The sequence below is a fragment of the Sorex araneus genome, chromosome 4, assembly GCF_027595985.1.
Source record: "Sorex araneus isolate mSorAra2 chromosome 4, mSorAra2.pri, whole genome shotgun sequence".
In the NCBI taxonomy this organism is placed as follows: Eukaryota; Metazoa; Chordata; class Mammalia; order Eulipotyphla; family Soricidae; genus Sorex; species Sorex araneus.
Window position 1 is genome coordinate 22,032,002 of NC_073305.1, and position 20,142 is coordinate 22,052,143.

At 38.0% G+C, this 20,142-nt stretch overlaps 1 protein-coding gene across 1 annotated transcript; it reads right to left on the minus strand.

Annotated features, from left to right (window-relative positions):
- Nucleotides 1-19,260: 19,260 nt before the first annotated feature.
- Nucleotides 19,261-19,743, minus strand: LOC105942774 (60S ribosomal protein L21-like). Its single transcript, XM_055136964.1, has one exon. It carries the CDS (start codon nt 19,741-19,743, stop codon nt 19,261-19,263), a length of 483 nt encoding a protein of 160 aa, XP_054992939.1.
- Nucleotides 19,744-20,142: the final 399 nt, after the last annotated feature.

A 20,142-nucleotide genomic window follows, 5' to 3' on the forward strand; every position in this document is an offset into this window, starting at 1 on the left:
GTAGCCTCCAGACACTCTATGTACTATTTGGAATCCTTACCCCCAAATAAAGAGTGCCAGAATCTCACCAGTGAACACCTCCTTATTCAATCTTGATATATCAGGATACTATTTCCAAGCTTTTGTTGCAGTCTCCTAGGATAAAGAAAAGCTTTGTTCAGTCTGTTAAGAAAATAAAATTGAAAGCATATACATATGAGCAATTGTTACCCCAAGCCTTTTATTTTACTAATTTGTTCATTCATTTTTTTTTGGAGGGGGGCACACTCAATGATACTCAGGGCTTACTCCTGGCTCTGCATTTATGAATCACTTAAGGTGGGGCTCAGGGAATCTTGTGAGATGCCTAGCTCTAATGTATGCAAGGCAAGAGCCCTGTCCATTTCAGCCCTATCACAAACCATTTTTGTGTTGGCCACTCCATTACAGATCTGTACAATCGGGAGGGCACTTGCTTGCACTCAGCCAACCCAGGTTTGATTCCTGGCACCTTATAAACTAACCCCAGCCATGTCAGGAGTGATCTCTGATTGCAGATCCAGGAGAACGCCCAGAACACTGGAGAGTGTGGCCCAACCTAACTAAAACACCATCTAAATCAAGCCTGTGACTTGTAAATAGGATTGATACATAATAATCTAGTATGATATGTGTCAAATTACCCAGTCATTTCAATAGTGACAAACAAGCTTTGAAAAAAACACAGCATCTATTCATGATAAGGAAAAAAAATCTAACACTGAATTGGTAGAAACTGTTTTTAAAAACACATCATTAACATGGTATTCAATGTTGAAAAGCAGAATGTTTCCATCTCAGATGAGGAATAAGAAAGAAGGGCTGTGTTATTTCCATTGTAAAGGATATTCTATGCAAGATTAGAAAGAAAGATATACAATTCTATTTGCAGATGACATGATCTTTCTTTTTTTTTTTTATTGAGTCACCATGTGGAAAGTTGCAAAGTTTTCAGGTTTAAATCTCAGTTATACAATGCTCGAATACCCATCCCTTCACCAGTGCACATATTCCACCACCAAGAATCCCAGTATAGCTCCACCCCGCACCCCACACCCCTAACCCCCCCACGCCCCTAGCCCCACCACCCTTAGCCCCCCCCCCGCCTGTGTAACTAATAAATTTCACTTTACTTTCACTTTGATTGCATACAATATTTCAACAAAACTCACTATTACTGTTTGGAGAGTCTCTCCCCTAAAGTCAGACCTGCTGAAAAGGAAGCATTAGATAATTCGTTTTCCATTGCTGAGGATGAAGAGGAATGAGGTCGAGTGACCACACTTAGCAGCCTCTCAGTTTTGGGTTTCTGTATTTTAGTATTTTAGTAACTAAGTCCAGAGAGATATCCGCCAGAAGTTGCATCGTTGCCAACTTGTACTTCTCAGTTACATTATATTCCACATATGAGTGCAATCTTTCTATGTCTGTCTCTTTCTTTCTGACTCATTTCACTCAACATGGTACTTTCCATGTTGATCCATTTATATGCAAATTTCATGACTTCATGTTTTCTGACAGCTACATAGTATTCCATTGTGTAGATGTACCAGAGTTTCTTTAACCAGTCATCTGTTTTGGGGCACTCTGGTTTTTTCCAGATTCTGGCTATTGTAAACAGTGCTGCAATGAACATACAAATACATATGCCATCTCTACTATACCGTTTTGCCTCTCCGGGATATATTCCCAGGAGTTGTATTGCTGGGTCAAATGGAAGCTCAATTTCTAATTTTATGAGAATCATCCATATTGTTTTCCAAAAGGGCTGAACCAGTCGGCATTCCCACCAGCAGTGAAGAAGAGTCCCTTTCTCCCCGCATCCACGCCAACACCGGTTGCTTTTGTTTTTTGGGATGTGGGCCAGTCTCTGTGGTGTGAAATGATATCTCATGGTTGTTTTGATCTGCATTTCCCTGATGATTAGTGATGTGGAACATTTTCTCATGTGCCTCTGAGCCATTCAGATTTCTTCTTTAGGAAAGTTTCTGTTCATTTCATCACCCCATTTTTTGATCCGGTTGGCAGTTTTCTTCTTGTGGAGTTCAACCAGTGCATTGTATATCCTTGTTATCAACCCTTTATCGGATGGGTACTGCATAAATATCCTTTCCCATTCTGTAGATTGTCTTTGTACTTTGGTCACTGTTTCTCTTGAGGTGCAGAAGCTTCTTAGTTTGAGATAGTCCCATTTGTTTATCTCTGTTTTCACTGCAGATGACATGATCTTGACCTAGAAAATCTAGATGTAGAGATCATTTTATAATTTAATCAAAATTAAAAATTACCAAAGCAAGTAAAAATAGAAAGAAAATTCCATTTAAGTAGTATTGAGATTACTAAAGAAAACCCTTAACAAAATATGTGCAAAATATTTGTTCTGAAAACTGCAAAACATTTTAATGAAATTAGAGAAGCCCTAAACAAATTGGGAGGTATCAGAGGTTATTATTTTATTTTGAGGCAATAATTTTTAAATTGGTCCACACCGGCAACAACATCTTTATTGATGTCTTAAGTGATCTATTTGCATAAATAATCAAACTAATCACAAATTTTGCATGGAAATTGAAGGGAAACATAGTAATCTAGACAACATTAAAAAAAGGTTTTCAACTCACTGAGCCATTACTGAATTTTCTATTCTTCCAATATTACAGCTCCAAGAAATAGGCATAATTTTATAGATTTAAGTCACTGTCATCCCATTGCTCATCAATTTGTTCGAGCGGGCACCAGTAACATCTCTCATTGAGAGACTTATTGTTACTGTTTTTGGCATATCCAATACACACAGGTAGCTTGCCAGGCTCTGCCGCACAGGCTCGATACTCTCAGTAGCTTGCTGGGCTCTCCGAGAGAAGCAGAGGAATCGAACTCGGGTCGGCCGCGTGAAAGGCGAAGACTCAACCACTGTGCTATTGCTCCAGCCCATAGATTTAAGTAATTTAGTAAATTCATAAAAGTTGGAAAAATGGGAAATCTGCTTGAGCACCTTTAACAAACTGCCCAAAACAAAAATTCATAGAAAAAAAATACATACTGTTTAACATAAATAACACAGAGACACTAAAAGTTTAGATGACTGAAGATTGTTCAGTAATAACAGTAGCACAACAGAAATCCCCAGAAGCTTATGACCTCAAGACAACAAGTATTACCTTACAGCTTTGCAAATAGGAGTCCATGAGAAGTTAAAGTGTCCTCAGGCCTGCTTTTCCCTTCTGGAATACTTCAAGGGAGAATGACTCCTTGCCATTTCCATTTTCTTTTGTACTTGGAGTGATAGGACAGCGGTTGGAGGTTCGCCTTTCACGCGGCCGACCCAAGCTGGATTCCTCTGCCCCTTTCGGAGAGCCCGGCAAGCTACCAAAAGTATCCAGCCCACACGGCAGACCTTGGCAAGCTACCCATGCGTATTGGATATGCCAAAAACAGTAACAATAAGTCTCTCAATGAGAGACGTTACTGGTGCCCACTCAAATCGATGAGCAACAGGATGACAGTGACAGTGACTTGGACCCTAGGGTCAGTCTTGAAGAAACTCAGTGCAGATGTGACAGCCTGGCAGCTACCCAGTGGGGCTGGAACCACCCAAGCTGCCTTTGTTTGGGTTCAGGGGCCCGATTTGTGCTGGGGGTCAGACTCTGGCGCTCCACAAGTAAGGATGGGCGCCTTCTGAGAGCTCTCCCAGACCCATCTGTCCATCCACATTTCTAGTTTAGTGGCTCCTTTCTTCCCATTTCAAAGGCAGCAACACTGCAGCTCTCTGTTTACCACTGTGCTTTACCATGCTCTGACCGAGCTGGAAACGATTTGCTGCTTTGAGAAGCCCAGGTGATGAAGGTGGACTGTGCAAAATTCCAGAGTTCTCCTTCCAGGTTAAGATGTTTAACATAATTATAATTCAGTTGTAAAGTTGTAAATAAGGAATTCACAGGTTCCAGACATCAGGAGCCTCAATATGTCTAAGGGACTCATTCTACCCATCACCACAGTGCAGCAGGCTCGTTTTAAAGTTCTAGAGGGAAAAAAAAGCTATCAGGCCAGAATTCCAATCACTGTATCACTGTATCACCCAGAATTCCAAACCCACCCAAAAATATCCTTCAGAAACAAAGCAAGAATAAAATAAATATTGATCGCAAATACGTGAAGTTGTCCATATTAACAGTTGACGAGATGGTATACGTAAAAGAAGATCCCTGGATAGTCAAAAAACAAAAAAGAAAAAGAAAAAGAAGCTTTTAAAATTATTAGTCACAGAACAAGAGATTGATGTTGATATAAATAAATCACATTGGGCTGGAGCGATAGCACAGCGGGTAGGGCGTTTGCCTTGCACACGGCTGACCCTGGTTCAATCCCCAGCATCCCATATGGTCTATGGTCCCCGGGGCACTGCCAGGAGTAATTCCTGAATGCAGAGCCAGGAGTAGCCTCTGCACATTGCCGGGTGTGACCCAAAAATAAAAAATGAATACATAAATAAATAAATTACGTCAATTAATAATTTAAAACTGATTTTTTAAAGCATTATTCGTACCAACTATCCCAAGAATGAGAAACAGGATTGCAAGTTTACCAAAATATGGGTAGGATCTCTCTGCTTAAAATTGTAAGTCACCAAAGAAAGAAAGAGAACATCTAAATTAAGGATGAATAGTACATAATTATATATCAAGACACTAGATATTATTAAGATGCCCTTAATCACCAACTTGACCTATGGGTATAATGTTATCACAATTAAAATTCCAACGAGAGGTATTTGTAGAGCTTGACAGCTTCATTCTAAAGTTAATGTACAAAACTAAAATTATTAAAAGCAAAACCAGTTTTAAAAAGAAGAAATGAGTTAGAGACTTACACTATTTGATTTCCAAGCTGATTAGAAATACATATGAAATATATTGCATTAAAGAACAGAAATATATGGAACAGCATTCAGAATTAAAATCACACAGAGTCAATTGCTTTTTTTTCAAAGATGTAAAGGAAACACAGCAAGGAAAGAAGAGTCTTTCAACAAATACTCCTGGATAGTAAGTACCTATAGGTCTCACATATGCAAAACAGAACTCAAGATGAATTATAGATCAAGCAAACCACTGAACTATAAAACTTCAGGGAAAAAAATAGAAGAGAATGGCATTTGTAAAGAAAGTGTTCACTATAGCATTAAATTTTTAGCTTATAAAAAAAGTGATAACGCCGATAATTTCATTAAACATTCAGTTATTCTTCGCAAAATTTAAGACTACGTATTCTAATATACATATTTGTTTTAAAATATATAGTGAGAGGGCAGAAGAGATAGAACAGAGGTTAATGCTATTGCCTTCTCACAGCAAAACAGTTCCATGCCCAACATCATTATGTGTGGTTCCTTGAGCACTGGCAGGAGTGACTAACTGAACACAGAGCACAGAGACAAAAGTGGGCCGTGAACACTGCCAAGTATGAGCTTTCAAACCAATTTCTCTCTATATATATATCATATACAATAATAATAATAATAATATAAAAGAATGACACTTCTCACTGAATATATGTATATGCATATCTAGAGAGAAATTATTATTCTACATTTTTGTAAAATCCCTTAATATCTGACTTAATAAAAGACTTAATTCTCTAATTCTGTTGCCAAGTTGTTGCATCAACTTCATTGCACACACTTGAATCAATAAAAGAAAGAAAATGCCGTGTCTTTATAATAGTATAACATTGCTTTGTGACAGACTCCTTGGAAAAATCTCTAGACAACATTTGAAAATCATAGTATAAACAAATTCACAAGAAAAGCTTTCTTTAGCAAACATATCCCTAAAATCTCACTATTAATTGGATACTTATTTATACCCAATTGTTAATTTGAAATGAAAATACCATTTGAAGTTAATCTTTAAAAAAAAACAAGTCAAATCCAAACCCAGTCTTGATCTTTCTACTTCAATTTCTTTCATATTTTCTTAATTCTCTAGAGAACAACTTTCTTTATTAAAAAATTTACATTAATTTTTTTTAGAATGCAGAAGCAGTATAACTTCTTTAAAAGTGATTAAACTTCCAATAATTCTCAGCCTCTGAAGGAGAAAATTAAGATAATAATTCACGAACCTGACTACAAATTTGCATCACTTAGAAAGCTGTTAACACTGCATTGGTCCCTGGACAGACAACAATTAAGTCAAAAGGGTTGGAGGTGAGGTGCTAAGATCTTCCAGCTGTTTCTAAAGCTTCCCAGAATATTTTAATGAACAGCCTGTAATATGAAACATTGTTTAAGATCTCAGAGACCTAAATCCTAAATTTATTTCACCCCTCACCACTAATGCATCTTCTTTCTTCTAAGTAATCGAAGAAAGGAATAAAATGTTCAAACAGCAGTTCTTTTGTATATACATGTGTATATATATGTGTGTGTGTGTGTATATATATATATATATATATATATAAATATGTAGCACTGCACGCACTACCATCCCGTTCATTGATTTGCTCCAACCGGCACTAGTAATGTCTCCACTGTGAGACTTCTTGTTACTGTTTTTGGCATATCAAATATGCCACGGGTAGCTTGCCAGGCTCTGCCATGCCATGCAGATGGGATACTCTGGGTAGCTTGCCGGGCTCTTTGAGAGGGACAGAGAAATCGAACCCCGGTCGGCTGCATACAAGGCAAACGCCCTACCCGCTTTGCTATTGCTCCAGTCTATATATATTGACTGGAGTGATATATATGTATGTATGTCTGTGTGTGTATATATATAACATATATATACTTATACATATATTTGATTTGAAATTGGTAGCTTCTTTTTCCTATCTCTGAAGATTTAAGGCATAGTGAATTTAATAGCACACAAACTGTAATCAAAGTGTTACTTACACCCAGAGGAACCCTAAACTTGGTTTACAGCTCTGCTCTCGTTTAGTACAAATTGTATAACAAGGAGCACTTTAACTATCTCTCTCCATCCCTTAAATATGTATTTGTGTTTATTTTTTAAAAGAGACAACTGAAAGGTCAAAACTCATGAATACAATTTTTTCATTTGGGGGAGTAAGTATTGTGCCAAACCTGATGGTACTCAGGGGTTACTCCTGGCTTTGTGTTTAGGAGGAAAATTTGACAATACTTTGGAACACAGTACCACAGATCAAACCTGGGGTCAAATGCTTGCAAGATAAGTACCTTAACTCCTCTACTATCTCTTCTGACCCATTAAACCTATTTATGATTAATTTATTAATTTAAATATTTTTCTTTCTTAAATCACTACTGCTTATCTTTTATTTGTTTTATTTTTTTAAATATTTCTTTATGTAAAATTTTTTATTGTGATTGTGGCCTAAGCACTATTAATAATGGTTTCTCCTGCACATAATTCTAATACCACAACTGTTATCAGTGTACTGCTTCTCTTTCCCAAGGACTGATAGAACCCTCCTTTCCCAAGTCCTGCACTTCAAATATATTGTGTAAGTCAGTTTTCCCACTATGTTGCATTTGGACCTTGTTGTTACCTTGCTAATGTTAGCGTGCGGAGATGACCATCCCTCAAGGACAGAGAATAGAACCGATAATGCAAATCACATAGCGAGGTTTATTGCTTCCAGCTAGCTGGGGTCCAAGTATCCACTGGATGAAGCGGGCTTGAACAAGGACCCCAGCACTAGGTTCAGCAAGTTCTTATACTTTCATTTTGGCAAGTAAGCATTACTCAGCAATTTTCTATTACCTACAGAGTACACATCTATTTTGTTGTTTTTGCTCGCAGCATCCAGCCCACCTCCCTGACAGTTACATTCTGGAGTCCTTATTCTGGAGATGTAATCTTTGACAAAAGTATCTGGTTTTTCTGCTTTCCTTGTTCCTGGAAGAAGCCTAGGTCACTCAGAAGGCTGCAAAGCCTGTCATGGCAGTTCTCTGGCTAAGGGAGTCCTAACACTATGTATTTTTGTTGTTGTTGTTGTTGTTGTTTTTTAATTTATTTTATTGAATCACCAAGTGGAAAGTTACAAAGTTCTCAGGCTTATATATCAGTTACACAATGCTCAAACACCCATCCCTTCACCAGTGCCCATATTCCACCACCAATAAAAACAGAAACAAAAGCAAAAACAAAACAAACAAAAACAAACAAACAAACAAAAAACAGTATACATCCCACCCCTCACCCCACAACCCACCCCACACGTGAGTGATAATTTCGCTTCCTTTTCTCTTTACCTTGATTACATTCCAGATTTCAACACATAACTCACTATTGTTGTTAGAGTTTCAAAACAGAGTCACTATTTTTGTTGGAATTTATCCCCTAAGAATACAGCTCTATTAACAGGGAAATTTTGATAATAAGTTTTCCACTGATGAGAATGAAGAGATAAAATGTTGCGCTGCCGCAATAGCGGCCGCGCGGTTTACAATTTCTGTATTATAGCAATTAAGTCTGCGAAGATTTAAGTTTGAAAATGAATCATTTCCCTTCATGGAACAGCATGTAGCCAAAGTTAGTTCACAGTCTCCATACATGGGTGCAAGCACTTGCTGGAACCCCAATTCCTAAAGCTGTCTCTCGTTCCCGCTCGTTCCACATCCACCGGCTCTGCAGAGGCATGGGCACCCGGGCTGAAAACCCGGCCGGCCGGAGCAGAGCACCGGCCCCGACTGGGGCTGGCCTGTATCCCGCGGCTGTTTCAAGTTGAAAGCACACATTTTTTTTTTTTTCTCGCGCCAAAAGTTCATACCTTCTCAACGGACCCACAAAATGTCGGACACCACGCCTTCTCCCGGAGGGGAGAGAGACCAAGAAGGAAGGTTATTTCCTCCGTTAGCCGGCGTGGGGCAAAAGCTTAGTTCACAGTCTCCATACACGGGTGCAAGCACTTGCTGGAACCCCAATTCCTAAAGCTGTCTCTGGTTCCCGATCGTTCCACATCCACCGGCTCTGCAGAGGCATGGGCACCCGGGCCGAAAACCCGGCCGGCCGGAGCGGAGCACCGGCCCCGGCTCCTAACACTATGTATTTTTAAGTTCCACAAATTGAGAGAGATTATTCATATCTATCTGAATAACTTCACTAAGCATTATATCCTCAGTTCTATCCACGTTGCTGCAAACTGCATGATTAAACGTTTTTAAAAATATTAAGTTGTAACTATTTATGTCCAAAACACTGTACAAGCAGCAATCGGTTTTATAAAACCTATGACATATCAAAAATGAGTGACAGTAAAAAATTAATAATAATTAAATTGAGTGTCAGCAATGAAATTAATGATAATACAGAGACCACAAAAAATTAAAGTTTATTAGAATTTTAAGAAATGGAAGCCAATGGACTATAATATCAGCTCTTGACATGAATATCTATAATTGTCCAAATTTTACTTATACTTCCCGTGCCAGAGAGATAATATAGTAAGGAGGAGACCTGACTGGCTCGCAGCAGACCCAGGTTTGGTATCTGACACCATACATGGTTCCTCGAGCCCCACCAGAAGTGAATCCTGAGTGCAGAGCCAGGCATAAGCCCTAAGCACTGCTGGATGTATCCCACTGCCAAAACTGTATATACATTTCTTTCAATATTAAATATATGGTTATACCAGGAGCTAATGCATATTCAAATATACCTAAGGCCCTTTTCTTCATTTACTAAATTTTAATAAATGTGAATTAAACTAGACTGACATGCAAATAAGTCTTATATTCTGCTTTGCATATCATTCTTGTTTCAATAAGTTGCAATGAAAAAGTCTGATTTTACAAAAAACACAAAGAAATCCGTAAAATATTATATTCCTAGGATAGTATCTCTTGTGGCAGCAAATGGGCAGAAGTATCATCTCTCAGTTTCACTTTTATTTGACTAATAAAATACCAGAAACAGGAATGAAAGTATCTGACATGGCTCAGTCACTCATATATACATTCCTAAATATTCATATATTCACGAATTCATTTATTTGTTCAATATTTTTTAATACTTATCATGAACGAGCACTGCAGTATACCACAAGCACTGCAGGAACAAAAAGAAAGAACAGGGAAAATAAATAAAAATAGTCCCACTTCTAAAGGGGCTTAAATTCCAGTACAAAGGATTTAACATATGCACAATAAGTGAATATTTACAGGTATGTGACAGTGATCATTATCTAGGAAACATGAGCTATGGGAGTTCGAAATAAAAAAAGGTCTCTCTTTGTGGCTTAAACCTATGTTTAGAGAAAAGCTGCCTCTGAAAACAAGAAGCAACTAAAAAATGGGTCAGGAGTTAAGAGATTGATGAGGCAGAAACAGTGATTTAAAAATCCTTTGCTATGAATTACAAGTTTAAAATAGAAGTATATAAAACTGCCCATGGAGAAAATATAGTGATAAAAGAGGACTAAAGATCTATGCCTTCACTTGGGATATATGAATATTTGTTGATTGGGGGAAGAAAAGGAGAGCTGCATGGGAGATAGTCATGCAGGAATGAGGACATGCAAGGTACCAAGAAAGACAGATTGAACTATAATCAAGAATAATATCCAATGTCACTGTCACTGTCATCCCGTTGCTCATCGAGTTGTTCGAGCGGGCACCAGTAACGTCTCTCATTGTGAAACTTATTGTTACTGTTTTTGGCATATCCAATACACCATGGGTAGCTTGCCAGGCTATGTGGTGCGGGCGAGATACTCTTGGTAGCTTGCCGGGCTCTCCGAGAGGGGCGAAGAAATTGAACACAGGTCGGCCGAGTGAAAGGCCAACGCCCTACTGCTGTGCTATGGATCCAGCCCAGTATCCAATGATGAAAATAAAAGTTTCAATGACAATTTTTTTTATATTGTGTGGGGGTAAGAGTCCACACCCAGCAATGCTCGGGGGTTACCCCTTGCTCTGCACTCAAGGATTATTCCTGCCAGTACTTGCAGGACCATATCGGATGCTGGAGATTGAACCTGGGTGAGCCACATGCAAGGCAAGCCCTCTATCAACCCCTCAGTGACAATATCAACTGGTGAAGTAAGTGCTTTCACAGAGAGCAAAACCTGACTAATCCTTACGCATAGAACATGTCTTAAATCTTCTAAGTTCCTTACAGAAATGTTGGCTTTGTTGTTTTTTTTAATCTTTTGCCCTATTTATTTCTAGACTTTTTATTTCAATTAACTTTTTGCCCTCTTCTAGTCCTAAGTTTGTTCTCTTGTTCAAAAATAAGCCACTTTGGTTTTGGTGTTACAATGTGATCTTCATTACAAATTCTGCCATTTTATCAGTTCTTCTATAATCAAGACATCAATGAACATTATCATGGTTTTAGTAGCATTACCATTGTCATAAGTTTTAAACATCATTCTTCATTTAAAAAATTCTATATACATTCCTCATCTCTCCTTGCTGGATTATTCATATACCTACACTGAATGCAAAATCAACTAACTAAAAATGTCCCCTTTCTTCATGGCTGACTCAGGATCAGAGTAATTATTTTTCATAGCCAGCTGTTTGCTTCTGTAGACAAGCCAGTCTTCTTTTTGCACAGCCAATGATTATTTTTCACTGCTTCCAAAACAGTTTCCAATTTAAAACACAACTGCAAAAAAAAAAGCGTAGGATCATTGGAGTTCATTGAAAATTAAAACAAAAAGTCATCAATGTGGGCCAGAAGCTGATCAATACTATTCACGTTATGGTTCCATCTACCCATAAATATCTGCTAATACATATTTGATAGCAATTATACTTCCATTAACTGACCTTTACATTGTGCAATGGCTAACTGTCATTTTGAAGGAGTTTCTCATCTAATCACTCTTTTATATATTATTTGATAATATCCCTATTTGTTTTTATTTCATCCAAAATTGACATTGTTTTTGTCACACATTTTTTATGAGGAAATCAACTTTGATTATGCTAGTCTGGTTTGGCATTTTCTACACAGTAAGTGATTAAGTTCCTAATTTCCTGCCAAAAATACTTGTGTCTCTTTGAGGGTGGGATTGTGATGTTACATTTGCTTTTTAAGAAAACATCCACTTGAATATTCTGAACTGCAACTTTCTTTTTTTCTTTATATTTACACTATTTTTATCTTTGGTTTCTGATGCTTGTTTTAGGTCTTGCTAATACTAAGACTACTTTCTCGAACTTTGAAGTTAAGCATATTCTCTATTAAATTTTTGAAAGCAACCTCTCCCCAAACCTTCACAGATGAGTGAGAAATCAAATACTCTGTTAGAGGAAGCATTATAAACTCCAGCCTATAACGTCCCCTCACTGGAAAAAGGGATCAATAGCTTATTTTGAAATTTGGGTTAATCTATATTCATAACTTGCTGCATTATATGAAGATGCTCTTTTATGAATATTAAGTCTAGATTCAATGTAATAGCAGCATTCTAACTAGTAACGTAACTTTCACATGCCAAATCTTTTGGAATAATTTTCCTGCATACACAGTTCACTTGAATTATATTCCTTTGGAAAAAAATCTCTTCATCATTACTAATAACTATTTGTTGTTGTTAGTCTTCTTTAATAACCCAATATCTTTTACTGTTTCATTTGGGGACCAGCCATGGCAGCTCATAGTTTTCTCCTGTCTCTTTGCTTAGAGATAACTCCTGATAGACATGGGGGAACAATATGTGGTGCCTTGGGTTGAATCTGGGTTGGCTGCATGCAAGGCAAGCACCCTGTCCACTGTGCTATTGCTTTGATCCAAAACTTTTAATAATAATCACAGCTTAAAAGATATTTTAGGTTGTAATGCAATAGACGTTCATCATGAAATGAAATTACATGGGCTAAGAGAAAGTAAGCAGGTTTAGGCACTTGTCTTGCACGCAGCCAACCCAGGTTCAATCTCTGGCACAGTATATGTTTTGTCATCATCACCAGGAGTGATCCCTGAGTGCTAAACAGGGAGTAAGCCTTCAACACAGCTGAGTATTGCTTACAAAGTAAAAATAAAATAAAGAAAACAAATTACAGAATGTATCAGGGTTTAAATATTCAAGTGAAATCACATTCTCTCTTAAAAAATTAGGAAAAAATATGAACTTTGTAACTATCATGGTGATTCAATTAAAAAAATGAATTGTATGTTTGCTTCTGATGTCCTCCATATTAGCACATACACGCTGCTTCTGAACAGAAAAAATTAAACAAGGTACTTTCTTCTCTTCATAGATCTTATTTATTCTCTTGCTATATAGAAGTATATTGATATAGCAATTCTTTTTTGTGAGAAGGGGCACACCTGGCTCTGTTCAGGGATTACTCCTAGCTCTGAGTGCAAAGGGTCACTCCTGTGGCTTTAGAGGGCTTAGAGGGACCATATGGGGTCCAGGTCAATCATGTGCAAGGCAAGTGCCCTACACACTACACTGTACCTCTATTCCCTGACATAGTAATTCTTATTGCTGATATCTTTTTCCTAAAAATTGGATTTAATTTATTTAAAGACCCAAGGGCAAAGTAATCAATAGAAGGTTCGACTGAGAAACTTGTCAAGAACATGAATCAGATAATATTTCTACATAGCCTACTTAATCATGTCTTGATTGACTAGATTAATGGACTAAATAATTCATCAATTCAGTGAATTAAATTGTTTTATCATGTCGAAGCAAGTAACTCAAATTAAGTGAAGCGATTCACTCAGATGAGTGAAGAAGGAAACAATGGCAAATTAAAAAGAGGAAAGTTTTCATGTAAAGGAGACTACTACCATTCTATTCATCCCAGGGAGACTAGCCTTCCCATATTTTAGATTATTACAATGCAGAGAGTGTTTGCCTTGCATGCAGCCAACCCAGGATTGATTCCTCTGAACCTCTCAGAGAACCCGGAAAGCTACCGAGTATATCCCATCAGCACAGCAGAGCCTGGCAAGCTACCCGTGGTGTACTCGATATGCCAAAAACAGTAACAAGACTCACAATGGAGACATTACTGGTGCCCGCTCAAGCAAATCGATGAATAATTGTATGACAGTGCTACAATCCATAACTATGATTTTTAAAGAAAATATGCAAAACTAAAACCACCATCAATAAATTTCTGACTTCTAAAATTTTATTTTTTCCAATTTCTAAACTTTTATTATAATTTATATAGTGAATAAATAGGGTGTTAGTAAATACATTGTATTTCTAATTATTCAATAAAAACATGAATATTTTCAATAATGTCTCCACTACACACACAGTAAAGAAGTTATCATATTGGGGCTGGAGCAATAGCACAGCAGGTAGGGCGTTGCACGCAGCTGACCCAGGTTCAAATCCCAGCATCCCATATGGTCCCCCGAGCACTGCCAGGAGTAATTCCTGAATGCAGAGCCAGGAGTAACCCCTATGCATCCCTGGTGTGATCCAAAAAGCAAAAAAAAAGAAGAAATTATCATAAATAACACATTTCATATAAAAATAAAGAAATATTTAGACCAGTATGCATCTATGTATACATAAATGAGTGCATATAATCCTTCCCTAATCTTAGCAAGAATTGAATATACGTAATGAAGTAAATCTTGTTTATTGTACTACCAATGCAAAAAACCTTCTAAAACCTCATTATAATAGTTATTAAGGTATAGAATATTCCTCAAATTTCTTATCACAATTTGTAATACCTGAGTCTTATCTATTGTGACTTCCTTTGTTTTCCTTTTCTCCTAAAATGGGTATTAGGTGATATATACTGTGAAGCTACCACAGCAGTCCAGTATTTCACTCTAATCATTTAGTTCCAATGAACTGAGGTGGGTGAACATAGGTATCTACATTTCTAATAAACAACCTACATGATTCCAAAGTAAGAAGGCCTTTGATAACTTTATAAATAGATATGTCTATTTTTACATCTCTAGCCTACTGTACACTCCTAATTGTAAAATTGTATACTCCGAACACTAAGAGCAAAAGGATATAGAAGAGAGCATAACAAAGAGAAGTAGACAAAGTAGGAAGAGAGAGAAAAATAGGAGAGAGTTGGGGATCAAATGCCAAACAGAGAACATGTTATAAGGAAGCAATGAACTATTTCAAATGCTGTTAAAAAGCAAGGTAAAAACCAACTTTTTGGACTTGTCATTGTAGTGATTTTAAGGGGCATTTAAATTTTTTTTCCCATTTTTTTTTTCTGTTTTTTGGGCCACACTCAGGGGTTACTTCTGGTTCTGCAGTCAGGAATTACTCCTGGCGGTGCCTTATGGCTGGACCCCAACAATTTAGGGCCAAGTTTACCAAGAAATTAAATGACCAAAAGCTAAGTATGTGGGAGCCACCCCCACAAACCACCTTCAACTCAGTTATACCAGCTCATTTATTGGTCTTATTTCAGAGACCCAGTAAATTAATCTTGAAAGAGATCAAAATTCACAATCAATTTCAGACCTGTGCATGGCTGAATAGTCCAGGGTAAATTGGAGGAAGACGAATTGGCCTGGGACCCACCCAAGCAGAACCCCCAGGAACCACTTGCTTCCACAATCCAAAATTGCCGACATACCCCTGGCCTGACTTCACCATCTCAGGGCATATTCACCATGATATAACCTGCTGAAAATTCAGGTATGTAGGTTTTGTAACTAAAATCTCCAGGCTTTCCTCGGGATCAGGATGGGCTACTCCCTTCCACCTCCCTGTACTTCCGGAAGCCTCAGCAGTCACATCTACACCGCAAAGCAGCCACCCAATTGAAAAGTTACTCCAGCCTTACTGTCCCAATAAAAATACTAAATGCTCTAAACAAACACCATGACCTCTTACACCTGTATTGTAAACCATAATGCACAAAAGGAAAAGGAGAGAGCAAGAAGGAAAGTGCCTCCCATAGAGGGAGTGGGAAGAGGAAGGGGGTGTTGAGGGGGATGGTGGGAAGGAAACAGGGGGCACTGGTGGTGGGAAATGTACACTGATGGAAGGATGGGTGCTGGATCATTGTATGACTGAAACCCAATTATGAACAGCCTTGTGATGGTCTATCTCATGGATATTCAATTAATAAAAATTTTTAAAGGGAATATAGAGTTCATGCCCAATTTAATCATCTTAATCAATGGCTGAATAAATAGCAGTATTCCTACATTAAAGGAAGGAAGGAAGGAAGGAAGGAAGGAAGGAAGGAAGGAAGGAAGGAAGGAAGGAAGGAAGGAAGGAAGGAAGGAAGGAAGGAAGGAAGGAAGGAAGGAATAGAGACCAAAACCTATTTGGTTTCTTAGAAACAAAATAAGAAATTTATTAATTTTTTAATTATTATTTTAGGTACTGTGTGGTTTCTTAAACTCTTAAAGGTAGAATTTAATGCATAAAACATACCAATACCACACCACCCACTGCTTCCTATCCCCATTGTCCTAGTGTTCCTCCCCACAAACCCACCCCACCCTTGCAGTTAGATTCCTGCTGAAGACCAGTTCTAGTTTCTGTTGTCTTTGGGCATTTGTTGTTTCTCTAGTATGTTTCTTTGTATCCAACATATGGGAGAGTTCATTTAGACAACACTTTGGAATGTTGATTTCAAAATGTGTTGTAATCACAATATTTTTCTACCACATACATAAACCCTTTGAAATTTTGCATATTCCCTGTTCATTTCAAAGCTCTTTCTGAGAAACAGTGGCCTTGGCATGACAAATATATATCTCCAAATAATTATGCATGCACACATATATACATATACATATATATGTACATATGCTGGCTTTGATGGAACTTAACTTGGTGAAATACTGAACTTCAGAATAACTCTAGTCCTTAGTGACATGAATATTGTGTATTCTTTAAGAATATAAATTAAATTTAATACCTCCTAAGACTGCATTAGCTGCAAGAAAAAGAGGGCAGTCTATAACCACCACTTACTTTAATGAAATTAGCTGTAACCTGATTTTTGGCTAAAAATAGAAGGAAATTGTGCTATAATCCAAATGTATCTTAGGTAACAGTAGGAGAAAATTACTACATGATGTTCTCTTTGGTAACTCAAAGCCAGTGGAAACTGATTATCCTTACAAAGTGTCTATAGCTGGTGAATCGGTGATACATTTACATACTGCTATTTTTTTCTCTAAAAATCCCCAAATGTCAAATTTCAGTTACCAACTCTTAAAGTGCCAAGGAGAATAAAAGACAGACTATTTATATATATAATATATATGTATATATGTATATATATATATATATATATGCAGAGTCTCCTGCCCCTCGCCTGGCTGTCTTCAGTGGGGGCCCCTCAAAGGGGGTGGGTTCAGTTTCCCTCCCTGCCCCGAGCAAAGCCAGGGCAGCTTAAGATCTGCAGAGCCCAGGTAGCCTAAGACCTCTCGAACCCAGCCACAGCCATGCTCAAGGCCACTCTCCACACGCTTAGACAAGACTCACCCATGTAGGATCCAGCAGAGGAACCCAGGTGTGTGGGACCCGGGGCTGAGATCTCCAAGTCTGCTCGGATAGGTCCACCCAGATCCCCTTTTTTCCAGTAGCTAGGCAGTCACATCCACAAACTGCCCCTGGTGCCGAGTAATCCCATCAACAGTCAAGATCCAGAGACTATAAAACAAAGCTCCCAGAAGTAGAAGGCTGCATTTGTGGCTGCGAGACCTCTTGTCTAGTTCTCCCTCTCGGAGAACCTGGCAAGCTACTGAGAGTATCCTGCCCGCATGGCAGAGCCTGGAAGGCTCCCTGTGGCATATTAAATATGCCAAAAACATTAACAATGATGGGTCTCATTCCCATGACCCTGAACGAGCCTCCAATGCAGATCCATTGCGAAGGATGAGTAAAGAGAGGCTGCTAAAATCTCAGGGCTAGGACAAATGGAGATGTTACTGGCACCTGCTCTAGCAAATTGATGAACTATAGGATGACAGTGATACAGATATATGTGTTTGTGCTTTTATTAAGGACACAAAAGAAATCATTATTGTTTCTTATAAAATTATTATGTTCTGTTCTCTCTGAGAGTTTTAGTTCCTACAAAGTGTCATTATGTTGGTGGAGAAAGTGATCCATTAAGCCCAAAGAAGACAATATTCCACAATTTGATGATTTCGACTATTGGCATCTTTTCCTCCTTTCATTATTACAGAAAGCTGGACTTGAGGATAAACTTATTTAATTATAAGGATAATTAAGTTTCATTTCCTCACAGTTCACACCCCACCAAAAAGTCCAAAGAAAGTGACTTCTGAGAGGATTTCAGATAGTGTTGCTAAATAGCAAATATCCCCAAAGTGGGGCAGTGCTAATTCTACATGAGGTTCTATACTTACTACTTTATGTTTACAACCTCTTTATTTCTACTTCAAATTTTGTAAGTTAAGTACTAAAGCACTACACTAAAATCAAATAAGCTGAAAAGTAGAAGGTTTTAATAATCACCCTCTAATAGACAGTTACTAAGAACCGCTCCTGACAGTGCTGGAGATCAAATCGGGTTTACCACATGCAATGTCTTCCATGCCCCTAAAAAGGATGTTGTTTTTTTTTTTTAAATAAATCAGAGACTTTTTTATGGCAGTATCCATGTGTGTGAGAATAAACCTTTAATTAAACTGAGAAGAATACAATGGAATTTAATATCATTTGGCAAGATATACTTGTCTCTAAGTAAAAAGACAACAAAACATTGAATCATTCTAATCAATTGAATCATTGGCTATATTTTCTTTTTCTCAATTTGGTAAGTGAAGTCTAGGATTATTAACTGAGGTAAAGCTAACACAAACCTCTTAACAATATTAGATTGACCAATTCAGACATCCTTGCTTTCACTAGTAATTCTAAAAGATGCAAGCCCTAGCTTATTTGTCCCATAGTATTGATTCTTGAGCATATGATCCTTTCCTGTGTTCCATATCTATCCTTCTCACTCAGTGCCCTGCTTCCTCTTTCATTCCAAGTCTCCCGCTTAGTTGTCTACAGCAGCAGTGCCTGCTATCCATCCATCCATCCATCCATCCATCCATCCATCCATCCATCCATCCATCCATCCATCCATCCATCCATCCATCCACGCTCTCCTCTCACCCTCCACTGAGACAGGCTCTCTGCATCTCAAGATTTCTTTTATAACTCTCAAAAGTGGTAGATTTTTACTCTTTACACTGCATACAACTTAGAGCCCAGAATAATCTGTATTCTCCAACCCCCAATTGTTGTTCTGTCCCACTGCTCAGTGTTTGTTTTTTTTTAAGTCCAGGGGTCTCTTTATTTTAAAACAAACACTTCTCATGCCATGAATTCATAGGGGATGGGCTCCAGCAGCTCAGGATCCTTTCCATTGGTTCCTAAAAAGTGGGCTTCACTGGATGGAGCAGGCTGGCGCTTCAGTTGAACCCAAGTCCCTTTCTCTTTGGCTTCCTTCTTTTTTTGATCATTTTCCTCCACCCGTTTCAGGAAGCTGTCTCGACTCTTAGAGTGCTTGATATGCTCAGTGCGGACACTAATTCTCTTGGCAAGAATCTTGCCCTTGACTTGTTTGTTAACGACAATGCCAACAGCATGCTGGGTAACATTGTAGACTCTTCCAGTTTTGCCATGATAACATTTGTGGGGCATCCCTTTTTGGACTGTGCCCATTCCCTTTATGTCTATGACATCACCTTTCTTGTATATACGCATGTATGTGGCCAAAGGAACAACTCCATGTTTTCTGAAAGGTCTAGAGAACATATAACGAGTCCCCCTCCGCTTTCCCTTTGTGTTGGTCATTTTGGCAATTTACTGGGCGCTGGCGGTTCCGGCCGAAAGCACTGCTCACTGTTTTAATGAAAAAATCTATCTATCTAATATTTGTTTGTTGACACATGCCTAAACTCATTCAAAAAAAAATTCATGGAGCTGTGATTGTGTTCCAATAAGTTTTAAGCTCTGGAGTTAGAATGGAAGCCAGGTGATTTAACTACCCACTGGCTTCCTAGCCACAGATATTACAACTTCCACTTTATTAGATATCAGTCAGAAAGATTTTTGACACTTGGATTATAGTTCTACTCTCTAACTAATATTTGCATAAAGGAGCAATTGCTTTTCTCTGAGAAAAAAGGAAAAGACAGATTATATGATCAAAATTCCCTTTCACCTAGACTTACGTGTAACAGATTAATTATA

Bases quoted from the DNA above. Each gene is read 5' to 3' on its own strand.
- LOC105942774 (XM_055136964.1), bottom strand. From the start codon at position 19,743: ATGACCAACACAAAGGGAAAGCGGAGGGGGACTCGTTATATGTTCTCT.